This window comes from Lagenorhynchus albirostris, chromosome 5 (genome assembly GCF_949774975.1).
Source record: "Lagenorhynchus albirostris chromosome 5, mLagAlb1.1, whole genome shotgun sequence".
Lineage (NCBI taxonomy): Eukaryota > Metazoa > Chordata > Mammalia > Artiodactyla > Delphinidae > Lagenorhynchus > Lagenorhynchus albirostris.
The window spans coordinates 90,805,710-90,831,191 of NC_083099.1; the positions used below are offsets into that span (position 1 = coordinate 90,805,710).

Consider the following 25,482-nt stretch of genomic DNA (forward strand, 5'->3'; position numbering starts at 1 on the left):
TCCTGAAGCGTGAGGATGGGAGTGAAAGCAGGAGAGGACGAGTGGAGGGAGGACAGTGGGGCCCACGGCGGTGCGGGAGGCAAAAAGGGAACAGCAGACAGGGACAGGAGTAATGAGGCCCCGGTGACCGTGGGAATACGCACTCAGCCTCGGGGACACTGACAGGAGGGCGGGGGACTGGGGCGGCAGGGCGTGACCGGGAAGCCCGCCGCGCGCCACCGCTGGGGAGCTGGCGGGAGTGGGAACTCGAGGCCGCGAGTCGTGAGGGCGACGCGTTAACAGCAGTCGCGGCGGGGCGGGGGCGAGGCCGAGCGCGCGTGCGCGGCCCGCGCGGGAGGGGGAGCGGGTGTGGGGCGGCGGGAGCGCGCCTGCGCGCGGCCAAGCCGCCTGGGCGCCCGGTCCTGACTGTGACGGGAGGCGGCGGTTGGTCCTCTCTGTAACGGCGGCGGCGCCTGCTCCAGACACCTGCGGCGGCGGCGACCCCGCGGCGGGGGCGGAGATGTGGCCCCTGGTGGTGTTGCTGCTGCTGGGCTCGGCGCGCTGCGGTGAGTGGTCACTCGCTCTTGGCTCTGCGGCTAGTGTCTCGCCGCCCCCGCGGGTGTGTGGGCTGCGCCCCCTCTGGCCCGGCGGCTCCCTGGAGAGGGTGGCCAGGGCGCGGGGCACGCGGGCCCTGCACGCCCGGGGTGCGGACGTGGGAGGGCCCCGCGGGTAATCTGCTCCCCCTTCTTTGCTTCCTTTGCCTCCTCTTCCTCTTCCCCTGGGTGAGAGCGGGGCTTATCTTCCCCTGTTCTCCACCTCCAGATGCACACACTGAGGAAGACTCCAAACCGTGCACCTCGCGCAAAAATTAGCTGTAGAGAGAAAGGGCGCGATCAGAGGAGAGGGGTTGGCAGCTGTTAGGGTCCCCCCTCTTTCGCACCCTCCTCAGTGCTTTAAACGCATTTGGGGTTGAAGGAGGGAGAGTGGGAGGGCCCGAGCCTCATGCGATGCAAGTGCGCATTTTGGCGAAGTCTGAAAGAAGGGATTTCTCCTGTTTGTCCTCCCACCTGAACATAGGAGTTAAGGGGACGTAAAGGACACAGTTAAGTTTCATTTCCAGCCCAGCGTTTAATCAGAAGATTCTTCTGGCTGCCTTTTTTTTTTTTTTTAATACCCTAGATATAAGCTTCCTGGATGGAAACTCTTTCTCGCTACTCCCACGCCCCATCAACCACTTTAATACAGTCCGAATTGCACGTTCAAGTTTTCCTACTTTTTTTAGGGGAACCATTTTAAAAGTAATCCAGATTTCGCTTGAAGTATGAAGACAGTAACCTCTAGTCAAAGCATATTTGCGGCAGAGTGAGATTTAGTGTCTTTCGACGCCAAAGGCGTTTTGGCCCCCCAAGCTTTTGGAATCCATTTCTCTTTTTTAAAACGTGTGCTTCGTCTATAACAACTGAGGAAGGAATGGGAATTTTCGTGGCTGTACAGTGCCTGTCACACTTCACATCTATAGAGCCTCTTGTGAACTTTTTGTAAAATTCAGAATTGAGTTGGAGTAACAGTAACAAGCAGTTGTTACATTTTATTCTAGAATGCTAAGTTAATTACATTTTAAACGGGTTATTCGCCTCACTGTGCCATTCATAAAGGCTTGTGACTTCAAGCTATTTCCAAAATGCCCTTAAGTCCCGGCTTAGCTCTCTTTCCTCACTCTGAAGCCGCCTGGAATGTTGGAGCTGCTAATAATCAATCTCTGTTACCTGAAGGGTTGATATTAGGTAAGGTAGTGTTTTCTGTTATCATTCTTAACGGCTTACTGCCCATTACTATCATTATAGCTCAAATAATACTGCTATCAGAAACCTGTTGTATGATCAGAAAACCTTATATTGAACCCGATTATGAATTTGTAATAAAATATTACTAATTCAGACCGTTGGTCTCAAAGCTAGTTTGAAGCGTAAAAAGTGTAAATCATGTACTGTTTTAAAAACGGGGTCCTATTTTCAAGTAGATTAGAAAGAAGCGCTTGATTGGTACTTTTGGGGATAGAAATGGTTAGGCCTCTTTTAGTAATAGGTATGATCACATATAATTAGCACTCATTTACATACAATAGTAGTGTGCTCAAGTCCCTACAGAGTCTTAGAATTCAGAATTTATGGTATTTCATTGTACTTAGTTAATAATAACCTGAAAAAAAAACAAAACAGAGGCATTATGCATTTGATGAATATAAAACAGGAAGGGATAGTGTTTGTCATAGGATACAATGGATTTTTATGCATGTGTGTTTAATATGTAGTTTTAAAAGAACATGTATGAAGAGATGTTAACAGTCTCAGAACACAAGTAGTTATAAACCAAAGTATTTGGGAGACTGAAATTAGATTCTAAAATGAGTAAGGAAGTCATGGATTTGTATGTTTATTTGTACTCAGGTTTGATTTGCTTTCATTTTCATTTATAAATGATTGTTAATCAAATGCTACTTCCTGGTAACCACTACAGTTTCCATTGATCTTTGTAGTAAAGGAAATTGTCTAAAATGCCCATTCCTTCTAATTACAGGAAAAATACAACCTCCTTTATTGGTTTACAAGATGTAGAATGAGTTACTATTCTCCTTTCCTCCCCCCTCCCCCATATGTCCAATTATACATTGTTTAAAAGCACATCAGCAGTTTCAGTGGTATTCACTAACTGGTAAATAAAACGCTACTCACATAAGGACAGTGATGTGGACTGTCTTATCAGTGGTTGAATGATTTTTCTTTGTTCAAAGTGAGTTTTTAAAATCAAAGGTACACATGATTAAAACAACATTTTTATTGCGTAAGTCTAGTAGTCATTTGGCTTGCTTAAACAAAAATGTTTTCTTCTCTCCTCAAGAATATATTACTTTTAACCACAATTTGCCATTTTGAGGAAGTAAATGCCTATTTAAAAGTACTTATTTCCGGGGCCGCCCAGCAGTCTAGAGGCAGTATGCTAAAGCATTACACTAAATGCCTACCATTAGGACATTTGCTCATGCTGTCATCTGTATTTTGGCAGATGTTTTATCTTTGCCACTGAATTGTTAATGGAGATTTGAAAGGCCAGGTTCTAAAGAGGAAAAATAGGTGGTTTTCCCAAAACTGATAAACATTCTAAATCCAAAATGCATTATTAAAACTAAGTTTGCATTCCTTGATGTTAATTCAACTCTAGCTACTATACATTTATGTTCTTTTCGTGATGTAATTTTCATATAACCATTTTACCCATCTTTTAGGTTTTTGCTGTCATACCTTTTTATACAAGAGAAAATTTTTTTCTCTTTTTATACAAGAGAAAAATTTCTATATTTTTATATCTTGTGCCTCAGCCTAATATAATGCACTCTTGGGTTGTGATAAAGCAACTTTCACTTTGTGTACTAGTGCCGATATTTCTTCTATGATAAAAGAACAAGAATGATAGTGTAGGATCAATTTTGCTAAACTCATTGTAGTAATAAAGTAAAAAAAATATAGAGCACCCAGGAAATTTGATTCTGATATACCTAGACTAAGACAGTAGAACCTGAATTTTCCCTCTTTGTGGTTACATGGAGTTGCAACAGGAATTAGAATTTACACCCTGCTCTGAATATTTTATTCCATCTCCATGGAGCAGTTGTATAAGACTCAGAATCTGGTCAATCCCAGGGTTTAAGATTTAGATTAGGAGAATAAGTGCATATTTGAATACATGTCACACTTACAGGTAAAAAGCAAGGCAAGGGATTTGGCAAGTGCAGGGTCTATCAAAATTGCTTTTCCTGTTTCAAGCAAGTATGAGCCCACATTATGCTCTAAGCATTTTGCAAGGCCCTCTTGGACATACAGACAAATTTGGGACTGTATGCCTCTTAATAACTTAAAGTGTAGTTTATGAAGAGAAGGGATTTTTTGTTTTTATACCGCAGTAATACTTAATATATTTTAAGTGCTTGATAAGGCTGTAATTCTGGATGTTACTGACTTTAAACTGCCCCGGGCCTTATAATTCTAGGTTGACCATTTCTGTTCCTATGAGGCCCCTTTAAAACCGAGTGGGAGATTAGTTTGAGTTAGAACTAAACAGGTGTGGACACCTCCATTTTACCCCAGACTTTATTTAGTTTCTGTTGAGGAGAGATCTGACTAAATCCTCCTTTTGACCCTAATTCTAACCCAGTTCAGTTTGAGACTCCAGTTCTTCCTACCAGAGACCAAGCCTGATGGCAAATATTAGTAGGATTCATTTCTTGCAGGCGTCTTTACTCAACAAGCTTTGCTTCATTCACCTTAGTGACTGCTGGGGCTTCTTACCCCAATCCTGAACATCCATTCCAAGCAAATAATTAACTTCCTACTCTACTGCAAAAAATAGTGATGTGTGGTGTGGACTTTCTCAACTTCCCGCCCACCATTACTAAACTTGTCCATAATATCTTAGGCAACGTTCGTCTCATTCTCCTCCTTCACCCAGTGTCAGAAGTGTTCCTATTCACTTTCCAAGGAAAGGATCCCCTGTCTACAGCTCTTTCACTTCCACCATCTCGGAGACCTGCCTAATCACCTTAATCCTTAAGCTTTGAACCTTAGATCTTTCCTTCTTCATTGATTCCTTCGTCTTAGCTAGCAGACATGCTCAAGTTTCACCCCATATTAAAAACAAACAAGAAGAACAACCAGAAAAACCTTGGCCTTGTCCCAGGCTCCACGCTCTTTCCATTATTGCCTTCTTTCTCTGCTTTCTTATACTGCCGAGTCCCTAGTCTGCTGACATTGCTGCAGTTAAAGAAGGTAATGGTGAATTTTTAAATCTCTAGAGGCTGTTTTTACTCATCCTGCTTGACATCTGTTTTGGCCATATTAAGACCCTTGGTGTCTGCAGTGGCATTCTTTGCTGCCTCACCTACTTCTATCACTTCTTTTTCCCACATCGTTGGTTTGCTCCTCTTTAACTATTTGCTCCATAAATATTGGTATTCGCCAACACTTTATTCTCTGGTACCTGCTCTGTTTGCTTTGCAAGGACTCTCTGGGTGATCCTGTTTATGCTCACAGTTTCAATTACCACCTATATTCTTGGTATTTCACAAGTCTTTGCAGCTCAGACTTTTCTTCTTAAATCCAAATTGATATATCCTGGGATCTACTGGACATCTCCATTTCATTGCACCACAGGTACCTTTAATACTCAGCCTATTAAATATTGAAAGAACATTCACCCCTAAATCTCTTTTCTCTATAGTTAATCCACAATCTAACTAGTTATGCATACTATTGATATTTTAGCTAGCAACTTTATTTTTATTTTATTTTACTTTTTAATTTTTTTAACAACTATATTGGAGTATAATTGCTTTACAATGGTGTGTTAGTTTCTACTGTATAACAAAGTGAATCAGCTGTACATATACATAATCCCCGTATCCCCTCCCTCTTGTGTCTCCCTCCCACCCTCCCTATCACACCCCTCTAGGTGGTCACAAAGCACAGTGCTGATCTCCCTGTGCTATGTGGCTGCTTCCCACCCACTATCTATTTTACATTTGGTAGTGTATATATGTGCATGCCACTCTCTCACTTCGTCCCAGCTTACCCGTCCCCCTCCCTGTGTCCTCAAGTCCATTCTCTACGTCTGCATCTTTATTCCTGTCCTGCCCCTAGGTTCTTCAGAACCATTTTTTTTTTTTTTTTAGATTCCATATATATGTGTTAGCATATGGTAATTGTTTTTCCCTCTCTGACTTACTTCACTCTGTATGACAGACTCTAGGTCCATCCATCTCACTACAAATAACTCAGTTTCGTTTCTTTTTATGGCTGAGTAATATTCCATTGTATATATGTGCCACATCTTCTGTATCCATTCATCTGTCAGTGGACACTTAGGTTGCTTCCATGTCCTGGCTATTGTAAATAGAGCTGCAATGAACATTGTGGTACATGACTCTTTGAATTATGGTTTTCTCAGGATATATATGCTCAGTAGTGGGATTGCTGGGTCATATGGTATTTTTTTTAGTTTTTTAAGGAACCTCCATACAGTTCTCCATAGTGGCTGTATCAATTTACGTTCCCACCAACAGTGCAAGAGGGTTCCCTTTTCTCCACACCCTCTCCAGCGTTTATTGTTTGTAGATTTTTTGATAATGGCCGTTCTGACTGGTGTGAGGTGATACCTCGTTGTAGTATTGGTTTGCATTTCTGTAATGATTAATGATGTTGAGCATGTTTTCATGTGTTTGTTGGCAATCTGTATATCTTCTTTGGAGAAATGTCTATTTAGGTCTTCTGCCCATTTTTGTATTGGGTTGTTTGTTTTTTAGTTAACAACTTCACAATTCTTCTTTCTTCTTCTCCTTTACCTCCCACATCTGACTTATGTCGATTTTCCTTTTTTGTTTTTTTACTGTAATTTTTTGCCTTCTTTTCAGTTGTCATTTGCCTGGATTACTGCAGTGATCTCTTAATGTATCTTCTTTCCCATCTCCTTTCCTGCCGCAATTCACCCTTCATACTGCTGTATTATTTTTTTTAATGTAAGTAAGTCTGAGTGGTTTGCTACTGCTTGTGTTTTCAACTCCACACTCCTCAGCATGACATTCAAGGAAGACTTTACAATACTTCTTAACCATCTTGTCCAGCCCCCTTTCCTAGAGCTCACCTGAATAATCACCAGCCTGCGGTTATTCTCTTTCTTCATTCCTCTGTACTCATTGTGTACTCTGCCTAGAAAGCTCTTACTTTTCTATAACATTCCTACTTCTCCTTCCAGACCCAGTTTAAACACCACCTGGTAGGAAGAGCATTCTTAGACACTACAAGTAATTTTAAAGGAACTGTTCCATCCAATCTGCAACTGACTTGATTTAGATTTTTCATTAAAATATGTAGCTTCACGATACTGTAATCAGGTCTATAGAAGTAAGACACAGTGGAGCATTCTTCTGAAATATGGAACAAGAGTGAATCTTCCCTGATATGATGTTTAGATTTTCCTTTCTTGGGATTCATACTTTAAATTTTTACATTCAGAAGAAATGTATTAAGTCCTACTTGCTGGACCCTGGGTTAGATCCATAGGATACCAAATGAAGACATGGTTTGTGCATTACTATCTTTAGATCCTAAAGGAGAGATCAGTAAAATAAAACAGTAGTTACAAGATTTGACAGTAAATGCAGTGACAGCACTTGAAGAGGGGGCAGTGGGAGCAATAAGAAGGGATGAATACAGTTGAGTAGTAGCAACGAAGGGGACAGGGTTGAACATCTCAACCGCGCTTTCAGGAAGAGCCAAAGTTAGTGAACTGTAGCTGCCATTTATTGAACATTTGCTGTGTACGTGAAAGGCACTGAAATAAGAACTCCATGTTCTTTATCTGATTAAATCTTAACAAAATCTCTATGAGGTGTACACTATCAATATTCACATTTTATAGATGAGGAAACTGAGATACAGAAATTAAGTAACTTGCCTAAGGTTATACACTTAGAAAGTGCTAAGTCACCATCCAAGGTCTGACTCCAAAGTTTGTGCTCTTACCTGAACACCCAGTGAAAGGTACGGGCCTCCTTAGGCTGGGGAACAGCTTGTGTGTGGGGGGAAAGGCATGGAGAAGAGAGTGCATTTGCATATCCATGGAATTGCAAGGTCATTATGATTGGAGCTTAGTTTGGAAATGAGGGAGTACAGGAAGTGGAGCTGGACAGGATCTTGAAGGACCTAGTTTGTATTCCATGCTAATACCCTTAGAATTTAGCCTGAAAGTCGGGGGGCGGCGGGTGCTGTTAAAGTATATTAGGCAAAAGAGTGTATATTTGCATTTGGAACAGTTATTTTGGGAACTGTGGAAAATACATGGCTGGGATGGGGAAACATTGAGGCTGAAGGCAGGGAGCTAGTTAGGAGGGTATGGCAATAGTTCAAGGCAGAAATGATGAATGTCTAATTAATTCATACAACAGACATTGGATTTAGGAACTGTTAAAGAGGCTGAGCCTAACAAGAACTCTCCATGGCTAAGGAGAGGGCAGAATCCAGCGTGATTCGTAGGTCCAGGTCTGGTTGACTGGTAGATAATAGAAAATACTTTAGGGAAGTGAGGATTTGGAATGAAGGTAGGCAGAGGGTAAATAGATTTTTGGACATGTTGACTCTGAAGTAACTGTAGTGCATCCAAGTGGAAACACATAGCAGCCAGTTGGCTTTCCAAGGTCTACAGTTAAGGAGAAAGGTGAGGCCTAGTTTAAAATGAGTGGGTAGTTAAAACCTGGAGTGAGGGAGAATACTGGGGCGGGGAGGGGTGGGGGGCAGCGTTGGACAGGAAGTCCTTAGGAACCTAATATTTATTGTGAGTCAAGGAATAGATTTCAATAAAGAAAAAATGCTGCCACGAGGTGGTGAAGGCTCTAGGAGGAAATCCAGAGACGTAGAAGCCAAGAGACAAGAGCAAGAAAGGAGCTGCCCACTGGCTCAAGAACTGTAGAGAAGTCAAGATAGAGAGTGAACCATGTGCATTCCGTTTTCACAGGGGATGATTGGTGACTTTGGCAAGAGCTGTTGTAGTGAAAAAGGCCAGGGTGGAGGCCAGGTGGCAGAGATTTAAGAAGTGAATAAGAGGTGAAGAAATGCATGTAGGTTATCTTTCTAGGATGCTAGGAAACAGAGACAAGTACAAGGGATTTTTTTTCAGTTGGCTAATATTCAAGCATTTACAAAAGTTTTTTTAAACCTACTGTAAATGAACTTGAGGGATGTCGGAGGATGATAGTCAACGAGGGAAAGTTCTCGAGGAGATTGATGAGCGTGGGGCAGAAATGTAAACTAGCTCTCAGGTGACAGGGTTCATTTCTGAAGAGGAGGAAATGAGGGGAAGAGAGGTGTGGATAGTTGGGGTAGCAGGAAAATTTATAGGTGGAAGTATTGGAAGCTTCTGGTTTCTTATCTGGAGGACTCAACTTGAAATAGGAAGAGAGGGCTCCTTCAGAGAGTATAAGATAACCTCTTCCAAAAGGAGAGTGATTTCAGAGTTGTTACAAAGGAGAGAACTTTTATGTGGAACATGTGAAACGATAAAAGATTGAAGGCCTAAATGGTCAGGGTTTATGGCAATCTTCTGTTGTTCCCCTAGTAGCAGCAAACATTTTCTTTTTTTTTTTAAATAAATTTATTTATTTTATTTTATTTTTGGCTGCGTTGGGTCTTCGCTGCTGTGCATGGGCTTTCTCTAGTTGTGGTGAGCGGGGGCTACTTTTTGTTGCAATGAGCAGGCTTCTCATTGTGGTGGCTTCTCTTGTTGTGGAGCACGGGCTCTAGGCACATGGGCTTCAGTAGCTGTGGCACACGGGCTCAGTAGTTGTGGCTCAAGGGCCCTAGAGCACAGGCTCTGTAGTTGTGGCGCATGGGCTTAGTTGCTCCGCGGCATGTGGGATCCTCCCCGACCAGGGCTCAAACCCGTGTCCCCTGCATTGGCAGGCAGATTGTTAACCACTGTGCCACCAGGGAAGACCCAACAAATATTTTCCTTGAAATCCGTAAGACTGATTACTTTCCTGCCCATCCATAGCACTTCATACAGGAAGGACAGCCCTTATGACCTTGGGTTATAAAAAGTATGTATCAGTCCCCCAAGTGAGAATTCTAAGCTTCTTAAAGATAATTCCTACATTTTTTTCCATTAATGTATCCCCACATCCTGTCACAGTGTTTCAGATCAGGTAATTCTCAATAAACATTTGCTGCATGTTAGCATTTCTGACCTAGACCTGTGTACTGTATCATGTATTAAGCCTTTTCTGAAAGTGTATAGCAGCTGTTTTGAGGACTGTGTTATGAGATGGTTTGAGTTGGTGGTCTGTATTCACAGAGGTTGTAAGGTCCAATATTTTTGGCATTTGATATAAGTTAATTTTCTCATTTCATTTGTTAATTTATCTGTAACTCTAGCATGGCTGATGGTTATACTTATCAATTTCTATCTGATTTAGACTGCTGTAGGCATTTCTTGATTATTCAGAACTTACTTATTCATGATAATTATCTATATGATCCTTTATTTGCTCTATTTTAGATCATTTCTTCACTCTGCTGGTTCATCAAAAGGCAGTAGGCAAAATAGAGAAAAACCAAATCAGATAATTTTACTGCTTAATAGCTTTTTAACAAATGTTTATAGAGGATGAAGTTGTAGTTAACAGCTGATGGAGCAACATTTTTGGACTATATTTATTAATTATTAGTGCAAGGATTATTCAAATTATAGTTTATCCAGGTCAATTTCACTTTGAAGTTTATTGACAGCATTTATTCTACTTAAATTGCTTCAGCTATAAAAATGTTTGCATTAATATTACAACAAATAACAGTGTAATCAGTGCTTTCTGTATTCTTTCGAAAATTCATTTTCTAAACATAAGTTATGAAATCGTGGAGTGCTTGCTGACTGCTTCTTACTTACTTAGAAGCGGTCTTACCACTTCTAAAAAAGATCGCTGGGATAACTTAGCTCTTCACTTGTATCTCTTTAATTAAAGGATAATTTTTAGAAGGTAAAATCTTGACTCAAACAAATATAAAATGAACATGTGTCAAAGTTTTTATTTCACATTAATAAGCAAACCAGCAAGACGGTACAACCATCTTGGTTTTAAAAGAGAATTCGAAGAATGGACACATGTACATATGGGAAATCAGGAATGGTGAAATGAATTTGTGAGCAAATGCAAAATTGGTCAGTGTCCTCAGCGCAGTAAAATGTAATTAAAAAAAAAATTTTTTTTTAAATTTTTGGCCACGCTGCAAGGCATGCAGGATCTTAGTTCTCCAACCAGGGATCAAACCCGTGCCCCCTGAAGTGGAAGCACTGAGTCTTAAGCACTAGACCTCCAGGGAAGCCCCTAAAATGTAATTATTTAAATTCCTCTCTTCCACCAGGTGGAAATCAATGGCAGAACAAAGTTTATTTGTATCTCTATGGATCTGAATCATTCGCATTACCATCAGTTTTCTACAACTTACAAAGTTGTAAAAGCAGCCCAGTCTTAGCAAAATGCACAGGCCCCTATAGAATCAGATATTCCAAAAGCATCTCTCAGACAGTGCCCAGCACTCGCATCTCTCAGACAGTGTCCAGCACTCCGCTGAAAGGACTTCCGGTAATCTTTTTGTCCATTTCAAAATCGTTGACCATATTTTCTGACACTTTCTTTCCTTTCTAATTCCAACATCATAGCCACTTTTCTTCTCTCCTTGTACACTGTAGTCTCCCACTAATGCTTATTTCTCAGGGGAAATAATTTACAACTCCAAGGTTTTGAAGAATGCAGTTGGAAGTCCAGGTTTTGCCTGGGGCTTCCTGATATTTGGGTGGCTAGAAATATAAAGAACTAGGGAGAGGTGAGCTATGGAGGCCCACGGGATTGATTCAGACTGCAGATTCCCAGAAATGTAACAATTTAGACCTGCCAGTCAGAGAAGGTCTGGAACATTACATTAAAATGCTGTATAGTGCTTAGTTTTTATAGTATCATCCTACATATTTATAGCACAGTATTGTTTAGAGAGCACTTGCCAATATATTTTCTCCTGTGTTGCTGACCACAATTCTGTGAAGCAGCCCAGTGTTCGTTTTTGTTTGTTTGTTTGTTTGTTTTTGCGGTACGCGGGCCTCTCACTGTTGTGGAGCACAGGCTCCGGACGCGCAGGCTCAGCGGCCATGGCCCACGGGCCCAGCCGCTCCGCTCCGCAGCATGTGGGATCCTCCCAGACCAGGGCACGAACCCGCGTCCCCTGCATCGGCAGGCGGACTCTCAACCACTGCGCCACCAGGGAAGCCCTTTTTGATCCTCTTACTTACAGAGAGTAAACCAAGGCATAGAGAAGTTAAGTGAATTGCTTAAGGTCGCATACTGAAAATTGACAGAGATGGGATTTGTTCTCAGGCTTCTTGAACATTGTTCAGTTCATATTCCACTCTGCATCCTAGCATTCAATTCAGTGGGCATTTATTGAATAGTAATTATGTTCCTAGAGTAATACCATCCTATGCCCCCGATGAAGGAAAAAATCTTAAAGATGAATGATTAAACTTGAGGTTTTATTTATATTTGTTAGTGCTTTTTTTGAGAGAAACACCAAGGAACTACTTAGATGAAAGAGTTGATAAATGGCTGAAGAATATGGAAGACAACTACAATTTCTCCACATTTTTACACATTCTAGATGAAAGGTGATGCATTTCTCAATCCCTCTTTTATAAGGCAACAACCAGTAGTTTATCCTATTGAAAAGAGTTGATGGAATATATGCTACTTATTAGCAGTATCTGCTCTTGGTTTCAACTTGCATCTTAGCTTTATTTTGGGTGGTTTTTGGTTTCTAGAAGGAAGGGATACCTGTAATATACATTTGGAAGTTGTTCCTTAGTTTCAATGAAATGTGGGAGTGGGAAAATACCATTCAATTGTGTATAATCTTTTATAATACTTGCATACAAAATGTCTCTTGCTGTCTATATTTTGCAAAGGGAAAATAACCATAGAGAATGTTTTTTTTCTCCTTAGCATTCTAAGACTTTCCATCCTAGTGGAAAGATGTGATGTGACTCATGTGATTTACTTTTTATATTTAAGTACAGTAGAGCCTGACACCATTTTCGGAAATGCAACATAGGGATAGAGATAAACTTCATATCAGTTTAGCAAGTTCTATTTGGAGGAGTGTATAGAAGTTAAGACTGAATATAATATTTGGTTTTATTTTCTGTTTAAAATTTTCTCATAGTAAGGATAGTATTTTTCTACATATATCAGAAGACAGTAATGATTACTTCAAAGCTTCCAAAGCCAGATACTACACCTGCATGTTCTAACACAGTTGCTGAATTTATTCCCAAGATGTGTGAGAATGTATATTTTGTTTTACTGGGAATGAATAAGCAAGAAGTGTACAGTATTGTCTATCAGCTGTGCATGTTAATATTACAATAATTTGTTTCTTTTTTTAACCTTGCCCATCTTCTCTTCTCTATAGCTGCTTGCTTGCTTAAGTGAACAATAGAAGTATTTCTCTTTATCTTAAGGATTTGTAACATACGTAAAATCTCATAGTATAGAATTCTGTAATGAAATGAAACCATTTTATTTCTCTTTTCCAGGTTCAGCTCAGCTAATATTCAATACAACCAAATCTGTAGAATACACCGTTTGCAATCAAACTGTTGTCATCCCATGTTTTGTTAATAACATGGAGGCGAAGAGCATCGCTGAATTGTATGTCAGGTGGAAATTTAAAGGAAATGACATTTTCATCTTTAATGGAGTTCAGCAAAGGTCCAATTCCAGCGATATCTTTACTAGTGCAAAAATCTCACCATCAGAATTACTAAATGGCATTGCCTCTTTGACGATGGATAAACGTGAAGCCGTCTTAGGAAACTACACTTGTGAAGTAACAGAATTAAGCAGAGAAGGCGAAACCATCGTAGAACTAAAATATCGTGTTGGTAAGACTTCTATAAAGTTTCCCTTTTATTTCTCCTGAAGCAACATGATCCTGTTAGAAAGGGGGGGGTAACATGGGGCCACCAACTCGTTTGAATCAAAAAGCAGACTATTAATAATAAATGTTGATGGAATGTTTAGCAGCTTTAAGATCACGAGTTTTATCTTATATGCTCTTCTGCTTTTCACAGTAAATCTCCTTTGTTGTTGGTTAATTTGTACATTGTGTGGTTCTCAAACTTTTTGTCTGAGGACTGTTATATTGCGGTGAGCAGTCCGGGGGGTCATCTCCTCTGCATTTCTGTTTGCTGCCGTCAAAAGTACTTTCTTTCATGTGATTAATTTTCAAGACTTTTTCCAATTATTTTGCCTTTTTTTTAACCTTACACTTTGATCAATGGTTGACAAGTCCCAGCCATGCTTCCTCTGGAAAGAACAGATTAGGAGGAGAATCAGAATATTAAAAATCAGGTTATCATAGATGATTCCTTGAGGTTTCCTGTGCTTAGCCTTGCTTTGTTATTTTTTCCCTTGGCCAAGATGTGGGAGAGCTAGGGATCCAATTTAATTTATTTATTTATAATTATTTAAATTATAGCACCGTTATTCTGCCCTTTCTTCACAAACTTGAGTTGGTGAGTTGCATAAAGCAGTAGTTACCTGGAGTAAATTTAAAGTCTCCTTTGTTTCTATTCTTTGCTGTGCTAGCTGAGTTCTTCAACCACATAGAAGTACATTTCAACCTCCTATTTTGAAAGCTGTATTTAGAATCACTAGACATATTACCGATCTCAGGATTAGATCATACTTTAAGAACCTCTGCTTTCAATGGGATCAGATCAGTTCAATTGGATCCGCTGTTTGCCTCTGTTCTTCTCGCATTTACTGTTACTAAATATCTGTTACCACGTTGGGAATGGGGAGCTTAGGTTGACAGAATATTTTGACATTGCTTAGGATTAGGAATCAACAGATCTGAGTTATATCCCCTATTCTGCAACTTAACTGTTCACCTTTATGGTATGGAGAAGTTACTTTGCCAAGTCAAGTTACCTCATCTCTAAAATGGGGATGAAAATAGATACTTGCTTTTATGTATTCTACAGTCTAATGAGCACCAGATGAGATCCCTTGTGTACAAGTGCTTTGTGAACCAAAGTGCTTTGCAGATGTAAATTGTGTTTTGGGGGTGTTTGTTTTATGAAGGAAGGTATCAGGTTGCTGAAGCTGGCCTGGGGTGTTGTGAGAGGGAGGGCAGGAGATGGCTTAGAGCAGGCTAGCAGAATCTGGAAAGCTTTTCTGCTCAGAAATCTCTCTTACACTGTAACTTTTATTAATTTGATATTAATTTGGGCTGAAGAGCTTTTTTTCTTTATTTTAGAGTATACCTTTCATCAGGAGTCTAATCTGGAGTTGGATAACCTAATATCCAGTTGAAATTTCTGAAGGAATGTACAGCTTCATTGGAATGAAAAAACAAGGCATAGGGACCAGTAATTTTTTAGTGTAGTGTAGATCACTGAGCGGTAAACTCAAGATATGAGACTTGAAAGGCCAGAAGATGGAATGAAGATGGATGAGAAAGTAATACCAACATCTGAGATGAAGAGAAAGTTTATAATTTTGTGTGTGATTGTTTCATCTTTCTTTGTTTTCAAAGTACCCTATAAAAATATGAACTGTGTTTACTCTGGGACCATTCAAATGAGGAAGTACTGTTTCACTGTAGGGAACGTAGAAAATTCTACCAGAGGTCTCAGACATTTGGCTTTGCATTCATTTTTATTTTTTGAAATACTTATAGATTCACAGGAAGTTGCAAAGATAGAACAGAGCGGTGCTTAGGGGTGCTGGGTACTCTTCACTCAGTCACCCCAGTGGTTGGTTACCTCTTATATAATGATACTAAAATATCAAAACCTGGGGCTTCCCTGGTGGCGCAGTGGTTAAGAGTCCGCCTGCCGATGGAGGGGACACGGGTTCGTGCCCTGGTCCGGGAAGATTCCACATACCACGGAGCGGCTAGGCCCATGAGCCATGGCTGCTGAGCCTGTGCGTCCAGAGCCTGTGCTCCGCAACGGGAGAGGCCACAACAGTGAGAGGCCCGCGTATTGCACAAAAAAAAAAAAAAAAAAAAAATCAAAACTTGGAAGTTGACAGTGGTACAATGTACGTATATTCTTTGTCATTTTATGATATGTATATTTATGTAACTACCACCATAATCATATAAAACTATTTCATTTGCACAAAGCTCTCCCTCATGCTAACCTGACAAGCACTAATTTGTTCTCCATGTCTATACTTTGGTCATTTCAACAGTGTAATGTAAATGGAATCATATAGTATGTAATCTTTTGAGATTGGCTTTTTACACTCAGCACAGTACCCTTGAGATCTATCCAAGTTGTGCCTGTATCAATAGTTTGTTCTCTTTCTCTCTCTTTTTTGGCCGAGTAGTATCCCATGTTATGGGTATATCACAGCTTGTTTAACTGTTCACCTATCGTAGGACATTTTGGGTGTTTCCAGTTTTTGGCTGTTACAAATGGAGTTGCTGTGAACTACCACATAGTGGTTTTTAGGTGCACATAATCTTCATTCCGCTGAACAAATGCCCAGAAGTACAATTACTCAGCTGTATGCAAGTGTATGCTTAGTTGTTTGTTTGTTTGTTTTAACATCTCCATTGGAGTATAATTGCTTTACAATGGTGTGTTAGTGTCTGCTGTATAACAAAGTGAAGGAAACTGCCATAATGTTTTGCAGAGTGGTTGTACCATTTTACATTCCCATCAGCAACATATGAGTGATCTAGTTTCTTCACATCCTTGCCAGCATCTACTGTTGTCATGTCATTATTTTGTACCCATTTTTTACTGGGGAAAAAAAAAAACCCTTCTCTCTGCACAAAAAGTTAATTGGAGCAGGACTCTTGGAGTGGAATACAAATGTATTGTGATAATGAGACTTACCCATCATGGGGACTTTGGGGATTTAGGCAATAGAAACCATTTTTACAATGTGGTACTTTTTCACAAATATAGGCATACGTGAGGAATACAAATTGTGTAATAGAGAATTCCACTTAGTAGAATGTGAATTAAGAGTGGCCATTCTTTGTGCCCTTTTTTTGGAGCACAGTACTTTAGAAATACTACCTATGAGATAAGTATACTCTCTATGAGATTTTATATACCTCTGGTGCCTACATATAGTATAGTACCATGGACAGAGCACAGGACTTGAATTTAGAAAGCTTTTTCAATACATTACCATTTTCTAGTTTAAGAAAATTTGGATAAAAAAACTCAACCTGTCTGGCCCTCTGTTTTTTATCTGTAAGATGGGAATACCATTTCCGTCACAGGCTTGTTCAAAATATCTTGCTTACTTAACAGAGATTTATTGAGCACCTACTATGTGTCAGGTGCTGTGTTAGGCACTATGGATTCATTGATGATGAAGACATAATCCCTACTTTCAAGGAAGTGATAGTACAAAAGAACAGTAAAATAATCTTACATTTATTAGGGTACAGATAGTTTATGTATATGTGCCAGATAGTTTATGTATATTGTGTCCTGAACTCAAGAACTCTAGGAGGTAGGTATAGGTCTTACCATTTAACAGATGAGGAAGCATGAGAGATTTAGGGTAGTTGTTCAAGACCAGAGTCATAGCCAGGATTTTAACTCAGATCTGTCTGTCTTTAAAACCAGTATGTTTACCACCCCTGTATATAGTTTCTGTGGAAACACCTTGTAAACAACCAGATTACTAAATGTAAATAATAATAGTTATAAAATGTGTTACTAATATTTATACTTATAGTATTAATGATACAAAAACTTGGAGGCTTAAAATTTTACTTTTTTCTGAGTAAGCTATTAGGGTTTTGTTTTAAAAGGTCTGTTCAAGTTTAGCAAAGTTGCCATTTCCATTACCATCATCATGAGATACGTTATGTTCATAATGTTGACATGAAGGCATTTTGAGATCCTCGTGTTAGTTTTCAAGTGCATGTACAAACAACCACAAATGTAGCAGCTTTAAACAGCACCCATTTATTAGCTCACCACTTTGTAGATCACAATTCTGGTCATGGTATGACTGGGTTCTCCAATCTTACGAGGCTAAAATCAAGATATTAGCAGGCTCTGTTCTCATCAGGAGCTCTGGGTCTTGTTCCAAGCACACATGGTTTTGGCAGAATTCAATTCCATGTGATTGTAGGACTGAGGTCCCTGTTTCTCTGCTGGATGTCTGATGGGGGCTTCTCTTAGCTCCTAGAGGTTGCTCCCATTCCTTGCCACACAGCCTCTTCCATATTTAAAGCCAGCTAAGGAGAATCCTCCTCTTGTTGAATCCCTCTCGAACATGTTGAATTTCTTTTGCTAGAACAATCCCAAACCCTTTTAAGTTCTTATTTGGTCTGCCCCCTCTCCCTCAAGAATAATCACTCTTTCAAAGTCAACTGATTGGGGGCCTTAATTACATTTAGCAAAATCTCTTTGCCATACGAAACAATATAATCACGGGAATGAAATCCATCATATTCACAGTCCCATCCCTCCCTCCAGGAGAGGGAATTTAAAAAGGCTGCTTTCAGGGGGCAGGGTGTTTGGGGGCTACCTTAGAATTCTGGCTTTGATTAAATAACTGGGGACTATACCCTAGCCAAGTCAATACATCAAAAAAAAAAAAAAAACCCATCACAGTCCTGAAGCATCAAGTAAAAATTTGGCTTGAATTTAGTGTCAGAAATTTTATCGTGATCGTTCTCTGTGGAAACGTGTTCTCTGTGCATGGAGGTATAGCTTGTATATATTTGAAGGAGAGGCACGCTTAATGGATGAGAGTGATTCCTTGGCTCTTTCAGGTCATCCCATTTTGTACACAATGATAAGAGAAATGAGGTCCTGGGTTTTTATAATGTTTAAACTTGGAAGCAAAATGTAAGCACTTATCCACAGACCACATCCTCTTAGTATCATTTCGTTGCCTTTCCACTAGTAAGTTTATTTTCCTGCGAGCCACTCTACCTGACCAGGAATTGGAGAATGATGGGCATAGTTGTCAGACGTAGCTTGGGTGGAGTAAGAGTTTGGCTGACTTTGGATCGTCTTTCTTAATCCTGGACTGGAAAAATATCTAATATTGTTCTTAGTCCATTTTAAGCTTAATTTATTTTCTTAGTGCAATAGAAACTCAGAACTGAAAGGGACCTTAGAGAAGTATCTTGTCTCCCTCTCCCCTCGGGAGACAAAGAGTTAGTCGTCTGACAGTACTAATTACTCTAACAAATCAGTAGCTTAATGGGCATGTACATAGTTTTATATAAAACATTGGGTTTTTCCCTAGCATCTCATTTGCTACTCAAAGATCCAATTCAGTGATCCTCAAACTTTTCCCACCGTAACAAATTAGAGAGAGGTAACATGTTCATGTCAGTGAGAGAAGACAAATTACAGCAGGGAGATGCAGCAGTGATTTTAAATTGAGAGACTCGTGGGTCACCCCACCCCTGCCACACACACACACACACACACACACACACACACACACACAGTTATTGGGGTAGAAGCTGAAAGGGGAGAGTATGTGGCATTTGGATAAACTCCAGGTAATTCTGATAAGCTCCAGTTAAGAATCACTTAGACAATAATATTTTTTGTTCTATAATCCCACCCTCTGTCTTTGAAATAGCTCTTATTATTATTTCTGCATAGAGGTATAGAGTCAGCTATTAGTCATCTATCTGCCCATATAATTCCTGAATTACTTCTGTCACACCCCAGGTAGTTGGTCATTCAAAAAAATTTTTCTTTCAGGTAAAAATCATGCTTTCCTTTTAATTGACACCGTTTCGTCTCTCGGGTGCTACTTTGGCAATGATTAGGTTCCCACCTCTCAAGAACATTGTATCTGAACAGGCTGAGACAGAGCCAATGTGAACACAGACCCCAAACCAGGGCTTTTGGAATAACAAGAACAGAAATAAACAGCCTTTCTCGTCACTTACAAAGGGAGTCACTCAGAGGGTACAAAGCTCTGTTTTCCAAATGTAGAAAACCTGGAGCTCAATGCAAACTGGAAACCAAAATATATCAGAAATGAAGCATAGCGCTTCGTCAAACACTCAAGGGCTGATCGTCCTGCCTCTTCTACAAGGAATGGCCCCGCTCCAGCATCTTTAAAGGAAGATGTTTCTCTTTCGCTTTCCAACTAGGTATGAAGTCTACTAAAAGGGATACGAGGAATCACAATAAATCTGCTCACTCACAAGAGACACTCCCAGATAATGAGTTTGGGTTGCTGAGATTATTCAGCACGTTATTTCAAAGAGGCAAAATTCAGGACAATATGAGAAGAGAATTCAAAAGTGGCAGCTACATTCGCTGATAGGTTATGTGAGACACACATACTCACAACCCATTTTTCAGTGTATATGTCAAGGGGCCAAGACCCCTGATCAGCACAGTACGTTATTTTGTAGAGTACAGTGCACAGAACAACAGAGGGAGAGACACTTTCTTGGAGAGGTTCGTCCTCTCTGAAGGAGTCTGGAGCCCAGCGCGCCCCGGGGCCTTCATCAGCTGGACCCCTCCTCTTTTTTGGTTGTGATGGCCTCAGAGGCAGCCATTTCCTCTAATCGATCCGCTGGCTTCTCCTTCTCCTCCTCCTGGGGATAGAGGTCCGGGTACTTCTGCACGCACTCCTGCATGGCCCGGAACTGGTCTACACAGTCCGACCCCTTGACATCCTCTGTGCTGCAGTGGAAGCAGGAAAAGGCCGCCTTGAACTGTTCCTCACACGCCCCGCTGGCCATGCCCCCAAGGCACGGGCAGTTCCAGCTGAGGTCTCCGTGGGGCAGGATCAGTCCGTGCTCCTCGTACGGATCATTGGGGTCGTCGGACGCCAGCTCCACGTTGCTTGGCGTGTCATGGTCTTCTTTGGTCACAAATATGATTCGATCCTTCCCTTCTTGCCAGCAGTAGGCCACGGTGCAGCCCGGCGCTCCGACCTCGGGCGATTGAAGCATTGGGGGGGCGGCCTCTCGCTGCGACCTCTCGCTGTGACCTCTCTGCTGCGGCCTCTCTGCTGAGGGGCGGGCGGCTTGGAGGCCGGCGCGGACCCGCCCCCTCCCAGTCAAATATTTACCTAAGCGCACGACAGGAAGAGACTTTTACTGCCCAGAGGATTTTAGTCTATTATCAGGCGGTTCCAGTTCTTCCTGAAGTCAAGCTAAAACTTGCAACCCTGCAATTTCTCACTCACTAGGAGGTATGGTATTTCTCTTCCAAGTTTATTCTTCTCTAAGGTAAAAATCCCCAGTTCCTTCAGCCATTGCTCATGGTTTCAGCATCCCTATTCTAGTCATTTTCCTTTGGGACGATTCCCTATTATGTCTTTAAATTTGATGAGTAAAACTGAACTCAGGACTGCATTTGTGGGCCGTGTCCTACTTTCCTGCTACTACCTGATGGCTGCATTAACTTTCTGGTAGGTCCTGCTTCTCTATAATCCATTCCCTTCAAGGCTGCCAAAGAAGATTTTAAATAAATCAGGTCACATTTCTTCCCTACTTGAAGGTTTCCGATCACTTTTCATTGCTTATAGAATAAAATCCAAACTTTCTTAAAAAGCTGAGAAGACTTTTCCCACCTTAACAAATTAGAGAGAGGTAACAGGTAATTAGAGAGTTCTTAATCCCAGCAATCTCTTTCCATCTTATCTTGTATCATTAAATTCTAGTTACACTGGCCATCATTCAGTTGCTCCAACTTGCTGTTCCTTTGGCATATCTTCTCCCCTGTCCTCACATGGCAGGCTCTTTCCAGTCCGAGGCTCAGAGCCAGTTCCTCTCCCCATGAGGCCTTACTACCCACAAGAGTCTGTTCTTCAGCCCCTCCCCCTCCTCAAGCCGGTAGCCCCACCTGGCTTATTCACTGCTAGATCTCAGGTACCTAGAAGAGTACCCTACCCATGGTGGGCTTTTAGTAAATGTTTGTGTAGTAAGTGAAAAATGAGTGGTCAGACCAGGTCAAACACACTTCTTATTTTCACTGGTAGATTTCTATTAATATATGCTAAGACTGTTGAAGATTGTTCTGTTGTGTAAGGAGGGAGGCCAGTGAAGAAAGAACATTTCATTGTCAGCCCATGTTGAACATGAGATCAGATTCTGGCTGTATCTTGAAGGTAGCAACCACAGGATTTAGTGTCAGGCCAGAAGTGAGATGTGAGAGAAGTCAAGGAGTCAAGGATGACCCCAAGGTTTTTAGCTTGAGCAACTGGAGAAATGGGGTCACCACTACTGAAATGGGGAAAACTGAGAGGGTAGGTTTGCTGAAGGAGTAGGGGGAGGAGTTTCAGGAGTCAGTTTGGGACATGAAGATTTAAGATACTTAAGACCCTTAATTCTCTAGACCTCAGTTTCCTCAATGATAGGAGGCATGTAATAGTTGTGAGGATTTGAGGAGTTAATGTACACAACTCAAAAAAAATAATAAAGCACGTAGAGAAAAATAGGTTAAGAATAGTCGTTAGATCATTGAGCTTTTACCAAATCCTCTGGGCATTAGATACGAAAAACTAAAGATGATTCATGAAGGTTTTTCCTGGTAGGATTTTAGACTGAATTGAAATGGGTTTTCTTTGGTATAGGAAGATGCTCAGTAATTCAGTTGGAAATTAAGATATGAATTCAGAGTATCTGAAGACATCTGTCTCTTGGTAGAGATCTGCAACCATGAGAGCATCCACCCCCCAACCCCAAAAAACTCTCTTTCATTCACTCACTATTTTTTGACTATTGGAACCTTCAGCAACAAACCAACTGAGTCTCTACTATGTGTAGTGCAAAATGCTAAATTATGGAAAGTCAATATCTGTGAGATAGAATTCATAATATTATATTCTGTGGATGGTTGTGAACATTTACCAGAGCTTAACATTATAAGCTAACACAAGAAATGCATGCCTAGTATTACTGTATGAAATCCCACAAGTCTTCTTGCATGCTGATACAGAGGCAGAGCAGTGGAAGATTTGAAAATGTGCACAGCGCATTCCCTCTTCACAGGCAAACTTTGAAATGCTTTCAGTGCATTTACTTGGCTTTATTGTTAGAGAAGAAATTTCACAGGCAAAATTATCGTCTTAAGAGTTGATAAGATGCAATTAAACTTAATTTTTCAAAAGTTCTCAACAAATCTTTCTGAAGACTTAAAATCACAATTTCCTTTATATAGAACATATCATTTCATATTATCATTCTCTAGGTAACTTGTAAACCACTTAATACCTAAAGCCCCTCATGTTACTTTATATCTAAACAATCATTTGAAGCCTAATTATTCATAAATACGTCTTCTATTCCAGAGTAAGTTTGAGAAAAGCCAGGGCTCACATCTGTCTTGGTTTTAGTCAGAGTAAGGTGAAGGTACCCAGTTGTACAACTTCCACACTTTGATACCCTGAGTAAGTCTTTACAGAAAGACTTCATTGTTGGTTTAAGGTAAATTCTTGGCATGTTACACATACAGGTGTTCACTGTAGGAGCACATAATAATTGAAGTTAATGTTTACTGAGCACTTGGTAAGTGCCAAGATTTGTTTTAGGCCCTTTTCATGTATTAACTTCGTTAACAATCAAAACAGTCCAGCTATCCCAGTGTAACAATGAGGACACTGAAGAACAGAGAGGTGTTAAGACTTTGTCCAAGATCACAGAGATTGTAAGTTAGGGTTGGGTTTTAAAGCCAGGCGCTATAGCTACAGAACCTTGTTCTAAGCTCCTGTACCATATTACCTCCTTCCAGAAGTCATAGGTTAGGGAAAATGTGGTGAAAAGCACTTAAAGAACTAGTTTCTTGTTTCATAAGTAAAATTTGCTGTATAAGTTAAATTATATGTATAATTTGTTACTTAGTTATTTTAAGACCAAAGGTTTTTTTTTTGTTTTTTTTGTTTTTTTTTTTTTTGCGTTACGCGGGCCTCTCACTGTTGTGGCCTCTCCTGTTGCGGAGCACAGGCTCCGGACATGCAGGCTCAGCGGCCATGGCTCACGGGCCCAGCTGCTCCGCGGCATGTGGGATCCTCCCGGACCGGGGCACGAACCCCTGTCTCCTGCATCGGCAGGCAGACTCTCAACCACTGCGCCACCAGGGAAGCCCTAAGACCAAAGTTTCAATTAATTGTTTTTATTTTCCATCTCCACAATAAAATATATTGTTCACTATTCATGGGCAGGAGCTACAGTGATTATAGTAAATGTTAATTGTGATTTTTGTTTTCTCTTTTCCCAGTTTCATGGTTTTCTCCAAATGAAAATATCCTCACTGTTATTTTCCCAATTTTGGCTATACTTCTATTCTGGGGACAGTTTGGTGTTGTGAGTAAGTACTTACTTCTATTTTTCATTTATGTTATACTGGTTAAATTGTTATTTCTGGCAGACAATGCTGGTGAAATATTTTATTTAACCAAATTGTATTAGCAAGCATGATAACATGGTAAATAAGAATATACAGTCAATATTAATATTCTCCTTGAAGTCTATATTGTTCCTCATACTTTGCTTCAGTTCACTTTTAATTCCTAAGAAGGTTTTTTTTTTCCTTAGCTTCTTAAGAATGAACATTGGGAAGCCTGATAATAACAATACCTTTGACTCAACTGGTTTTAATATTTATAGAGCATTTACACATACATTATTTTCTTTGGTAAAGAGATGGTTACAGCCTACATTGGTGTTGACAAAATAGGATGACGTAGAAGGAGTGATCAAGATGGCGGAGTAGGAAGGCCCTGAGCTTACCTGCTCCCATGGCACACCAAAGTTACAACTATTTACAGAGCAACTGTCTCTGAGAACGACCTAAAGACTAACAGAGAAGGTACTCTACAATTAAAGATATAAAGAAGAAACCACAACAAGATGAGTAGGAGGGGCAGAGGTGTGGTCTTGTCAGGACCCACACTTAAGGGTCCTGAAGTAGGAGGAAAATCACAACAATGGAAATCCTCCCCGAGGACTGAGGGGTCAAGCCCCACATCCACCTCCCCATCCTGGGGGTCCTAAACCATGAATACAAGTGCCCAAAATGTCTGACTTTGAATACCTGTGGAACTTATGTTTGGGAGAGCCAGAGAGCTGTAGGATACCAAGACTTTGCTCTTAAAGGTGTCCATAGAAACTTACTTGCTCCAAGTCCCAGCACAGAGACAGCAGTTTGACAGGTGTCTGAGTCAGACCCACTTGCTTATCTTGGAGAGCCTCACTGAGAGACAGGAGGCAGCTGGAATTCCCCCTGGAAGTGAGATGCTGGCGGCAGCCATTTTCGTGATCTCGTTCTACCACTCCACCACCTTCACTGGAGGGCACCATATTGGAATCCTCCCTCTAGCATATTAGCTCTGGGGACCAGCACAGCCTACCAGCAATCATGCAACTTGTAGCATTTGCATGCTGACAGGTTGCACAGCCAACAGTGCTGGGGAGCCTATCATGCCCACCAGTGTGCCCACAGGAGTTGGCCTCACACACAATAAAAGGGCACAAAGAGTCCACATAGGGGACACCCCTGGAGCATCTGGCTCTGGTAGCCATAGGGAAGCTTGCTGCTGGGCCCCATAGGACATCTACATAAGGCCACTTTTCTAGGATTGGGAGATGTAATGGACCTACCTAATACATAGAAATAAACAGAGAATTAGGCAGTATGAGGAGATAGAGGAATATGTTTCAAATGAAAGAACAAGAAAAACTCTCAGAAAAAGAGCTAAATGAAACAGAGATAAGCAATCTACCTGATAAAGAGTTTAAGGTAATGATCATAAAGATGCTTACTGAACTCTGGAGAAGAGTGGATGAACACAGTGAGAACTTCAACAAAGAGTTAGAAAATAGAAAAAAGAATCCATCAGAACTGAAGAATACAATAACTGAAGTGAAAAGTACATTAGAG

General features: G+C 40.7%; 2 protein-coding genes across 7 annotated transcripts in view; one reads left to right on the plus strand and one right to left on the minus strand.

Annotated features, from left to right (window-relative positions):
* Positions 1-361: 361 nt before the first annotated feature.
* CD47 (CD47 molecule) overlaps positions 362-25,482 on the plus strand; it is a 58,096-nt gene continuing 32,975 nt past the window's right edge. For 5 of the 6 annotated variants that reach the window (XR_009540771.1, XR_009540772.1, XM_060150641.1 and 2 more), the window contains exons 1-3: positions 362-545; positions 13,162-13,509; positions 23,821-23,910. Coding sequence is in view for 4 of the 6 variants with exons in the window: in XM_060150641.1 (XP_060006624.1) it covers positions 500-545; positions 13,162-13,509; positions 23,821-23,910 (484 nt within the window). In the remaining 2 variants the exon portion in view is untranslated. Of the gene's footprint in view, positions 546-12,119; positions 12,235-13,161; positions 13,510-23,820; positions 23,911-25,482 lie in introns of all 6 variants that reach the window. The other variant, XM_060150644.1, reaches the window with a different exon arrangement.
* LOC132520618 (mitochondrial intermembrane space import and assembly protein 40-like) lies at positions 20,103-20,563 on the minus strand. Its single transcript, XM_060149360.1, has one exon. The coding sequence runs from the start codon at positions 20,550-20,552 to the stop codon at positions 20,103-20,105; it is 450 nt and encodes a 149-aa protein (XP_060005343.1). The 5' UTR covers positions 20,553-20,563.